Raw genomic sequence first — 4,038 nt, 5'->3', positions numbered from 1 at the left:
GGAAGACGGGGGGGGGGGAAGACGGGGGGGGGGGGGAAGACGGGGGGGGGGGAAGACGGGGGGGGGGGAAGACGGGGGGGGGGGAAGACGGGGGGGGGGGAAGACGGGGGGGGGGGGGAAGACGGGGGGGGGGGGAAGACGGGGGGGGGGGGAAGACGGGGGGGGGGAGGGGGGGAAGACGGGGGGGGGAGGGGGGAAGACGGGGGGGGGAGGAAGACGGGGGGGGGGGAGGAGGAAGACGGGGGGGGGGGAGGAGGAAGACGGGGGGGGGGGGAGGAGGAAGACGGGGGGGGGGGAGGAGGAAGACGGGGGGGGGGAGGAGGAAGACGGGGGGGGGGGAGGAGGAAGACGGGGGGGGGGGGAGGAGGAAGACGGGGGGGGGGGAGGAGGAAGACGGGGGGGGGGGAGGAGGAAGACGGGGGGGGGGAGGAGGAAGACGGGGGGGGGGGAGGAGGAAGACGGGGGGGGGGGGAGGAGGAAGACGGGGGGGGGGGGAGGAGGAAGACGGGGGGGGGGGGAGGAGGAAGACGGGGGGGGGGGGAGGAGGAAGACGGGGGGGGGGGAGGAGGAAGACGGGGGGGGGGGAGGAGGAAGACGGGGGGGGGGAGGAGGAAGACGGGGGGGGAGGAGGAAGACGGGGGGGGGGGGGGAGAAGACGGGGGGGGGGGAGAAGACGGGGGGGGGGGAGAAGACGGGGGGGGGGGGGAGAAGAGGGGAACGGGGGAGGGGGGAGGGGAATGTGAATGGGGGGGAGGGGGGAGGGGGGAGGGGGGAGAGAGGGGGGACGGGGGGGGGAGAGAGGGGGGACGGGGGGGGAGAGAGGGGGGACGGGGGGGGAGGGAGAGAGGGGGGACGGGGGGGGGGAAGAGAGGGGGGACGGGGGGGGGGAAGAGAGGGGGGACGGGGGGGGGGAAGAGAGGGGGGACGAGGGAGAGAGGGGGGACGGGGGGGGAGAGAGAGGGGGGACGGGGGGGGAGAGAGAGGGGGACGGGGGGGGGAAGAGAGGGGGGACGGGGGGGGGAAGAGAGGGGGGACGGGGGGGGGAGAGAGAGGGGACGGTGGGGGAAGAGAGGGGGGACGGGGGGGGGGGAGGGAGAGAGAGGGGGGACGGGGGGGGGGAGGAGAGAGAGGGGGGACGGGGGGGGGGGAGGGAGAGAGAGGGGGGACGGGGGGGGGGGAGGGAGAGAGAGGGGGGACGGGGGGGGGGGAGGGAGAGAGGGGGGACGGGGGGGGGAGAGAGAGGGGGGACGGGGGGGGGAGAGAGAGGGGGGACGGGGGGGGGAGAGAGAGGGGGGACGGGGGGGGGAGAGAGAGGGGGGACGGGGGGGGAGAGAGAGGGGGGACGGGGGGGGAGAGAGAGGGGGGACGGGGGGGGGGAGAGAGAGGGGGGACGGGGGGGGGGAGAGAGAGGGGGGACGGGGGGGGAGAGAGAGGGGGGACGGGGGGGGGAGAGAGAGGGGGGACGGGGGGGGAGAGAGAGAGGGGGGACGGGGGGGGGAGGGAGAGAGGGGGGACGGGGGGGGAGAGAGGGGGGACGGGGGTGTAGGGGGAGGGGGGTGTAGGGGGAGGGGGGTGTAGGGGGAGGGGGGTGTAGGGGGAGGGGGGTGTAGGGGGAGGGGGGTGTAGGGGGAGGGGGGTGTAGGGGGAGGGGGGTGTAGGGGGAGGGGGGGTGGGGGGGGGGGGAGTAGGGGGAGGGCGGAGAGTGGGGGGGGTGAAGGGTGGGGGGGGTGAAGGGGGAAGGAGGGGGAGGAGAAGGGGTGGGGAGAGGGGGAGGAGAAGGCGTGGGGAGAGGGGGGGAGGGGTGAAGGGTGGAGGGAGAGGGGTGGGGGGGGTTGGGGCGGTGGTGAGGGGGAGGGGGGTGAAGCGGAGGGGGGGTGAAGCGGAGGGGGGGGGTGAAGCGGAGGGGGGGGTGAAGCGGAGGGGGGGGATGAAGCGGAGGGGGGGGATGAAGCGGAGGGGGGGGATGAAGCGGAGGGGGGGGATGAAGCGGAGGGGGGGGATGAAGCGGAGGGGGGGGATGAATGGGAGGGGGGGATGAATGGGAGGGGGGGATGAATGGGAGGGGGGGGATGAATGGGAGGGGGGTGCGGGTGAAGGGTGGAAGTGGGGAGGGGGTGAAGGGAGGGGGATAGGGGAAGGGGGTGAAGGGGGGAGGGGGGGGATGAAGGGGGAGGGGGGGATGAAGGGGGAGGGGGGGAGGGGATGGGATGAGGGGGTAAGGGGAGGGGGTAAGTGGGAGGGGAGGGGGGTGAAAGTGAGTGGGGGCAGAGGGTGGGGGTGAGTGGGAGGGGAGGAGGGATGTGGGAGGGGAGGGGGTGAGTGGGGGCAGAGGGGGGTGAGTTGGGGGGGAAAGAGGGTGAGTGGGGGGGGGGAGGGGTTGGAAGGTGGAGGGAGTGGATGTGGGGGGTGGGAGATGGAGGGAAGGTCGGACGAGAGAAGTAGGGAGGGATGGTGAGGGGGATAAGAGATCGAGGGGGAGATGGAGGGATACGGGTAGAGATCAAGGTGGGATGAGGGAGGGTGGGATGAGGGAGGGTGGGATGAGGGAGGGGGGAAAGAGAGGATGGGGTTGGTGGGGTGAGTAGGTGAAGGGAGGGTGGGGAAGGCGGGGAGGGAGGAGATGAACGGGGTAGGGGGCTGGAGGAGGGAGGGCGTTGTAGGGAGGAGGGAGGCGGGGAAGAGGAAAAGGTATATTTACAGAATGGTGCACATACCGTCCACTGCCTCCCTGTCGCTGATGTGCTGCAGGTTACAGCCCGTGTCCTCCCGGCTGATGTCGGTGTCGGTGCGGTATGTCTCCAGCCGAGCGTGGTTCCTCCGCAGTTTGGGGCTGGATGAGACACAACATGAAGTGGTATTCCCCATTTTCTCACTCTGTTTGTCTCTCTCTCTCGACGGATGCTTAAATATTTTTCCTTAATTGAGTGAAGGATCGGATTCAGGTGGAGCCAAAAGGAAGTAGGAATTTCCACACAGATCACACGAGAGAAGAAATATATTATTAGATATTTAAAACAAGGAGGGAGAGGGCAAAGAAAAATCTCTGTCCGATCAGAGATACACCCTCATCCGGCAGGAGCTAGCACTGCACAGCCATGGAAACGAACCGGCGAGTTTTCCCCCCTGTCTCTCCTGAGACTGACCGACCGGAGGGGAGCTCTGCTCAAAGCTCAGCAGCTGATTCCCCTCTCCATCTCCTTCAGTGTTCACCCTAAGCCATTATTATTGTTTTCTTCCTCCTCCCAGGCTCACACTGAGGAATCGAGCCCTTCACAGTTTAAACGCCCTACAAGGTGACAGTAGCAACAAAAACACACAAGCTTCAGGTGGAGCCTCGCATCATTGTTACTCTGTGTGTGTGTGTGTGTGTGTGTTCGAGTCTGAAATGGTGACTTACCCTCCAGCACAGAGACACACACACATACATACATACATACACAGTAACAACAGTGCAGTGTAACCAATCCGCTCGAGGAGTTCCGGTTCAAGGGTAGCGATTTGCCGGTGAATACAAAGTGATACACAGTCACCAGCCGAGGCGATACATTACTGTACAGCCGCCGACCGTGTAGCTGCAGCAAAAACCAGCCCCCGCAGCAATTTCAGTTGGATGGACAGAAGGCTGCAAAATTCAGGACAGTGCATGCGTGGGTGGGGAATGCCCCGTCAGCTTTAATTCGACGAATTCCAGTCCACGTTTTTTTTTGCACGCAATGCAAATGCTGAATGTGTTTCTCTTTTCAATTTCTCCCACTTCCCCTGGAAGCATCAACCGAAGATTTCAGGTTACTGCGTCCCCCGTTCTCCCCCCGCTTCCCAACAACTCTCTGTTTGATAACTCTGGATAAATGAGTGTTGGTGTCTGTTTGGCCACCGCGTCTAAGGCAGACAATCTTCCCTCCAGTTTTACCTTGTCTTCACAGGTGCACTTTCCACCAAGGCTGCATTTTCAAACCAACTCCCTGTAGTACCCCCGGCTGCCACCTAAATTCCGAATTGAGCACCAAGGACGACTGAGTATGAGATCTTCTGGATCTT

The 4,038-nt window shown here is 66.4% G+C and overlaps 1 protein-coding gene across 1 annotated transcript in view; it reads right to left on the bottom strand.

The window, feature by feature from the left end:
- ccny (cyclin Y) overlaps window positions 1-3,679 on the bottom strand; it is a 239,501-nt gene extending 235,822 nt beyond the window's left edge. Inside the window, exon 1 of the mRNA XM_072576132.1 lies at window positions 2,715-3,679. Coding sequence (XP_072432233.1) covers window positions 2,715-2,865 — 151 coding nt within the window. The 5' untranslated portion in view covers window positions 2,866-3,679. The remainder of the gene's footprint in view (window positions 1-2,714) is intronic.
- Between the last annotated feature and the right edge of the window lie 359 nt (window positions 3,680-4,038).

Source organism: Chiloscyllium punctatum, chromosome 8 (assembly GCF_047496795.1).
Source record: "Chiloscyllium punctatum isolate Juve2018m chromosome 8, sChiPun1.3, whole genome shotgun sequence".
Lineage (NCBI taxonomy): Eukaryota > Metazoa > Chordata > Chondrichthyes > Orectolobiformes > Hemiscylliidae > Chiloscyllium > Chiloscyllium punctatum.
This window is presented reverse-complemented; position numbering and strand designations above follow the sequence as displayed.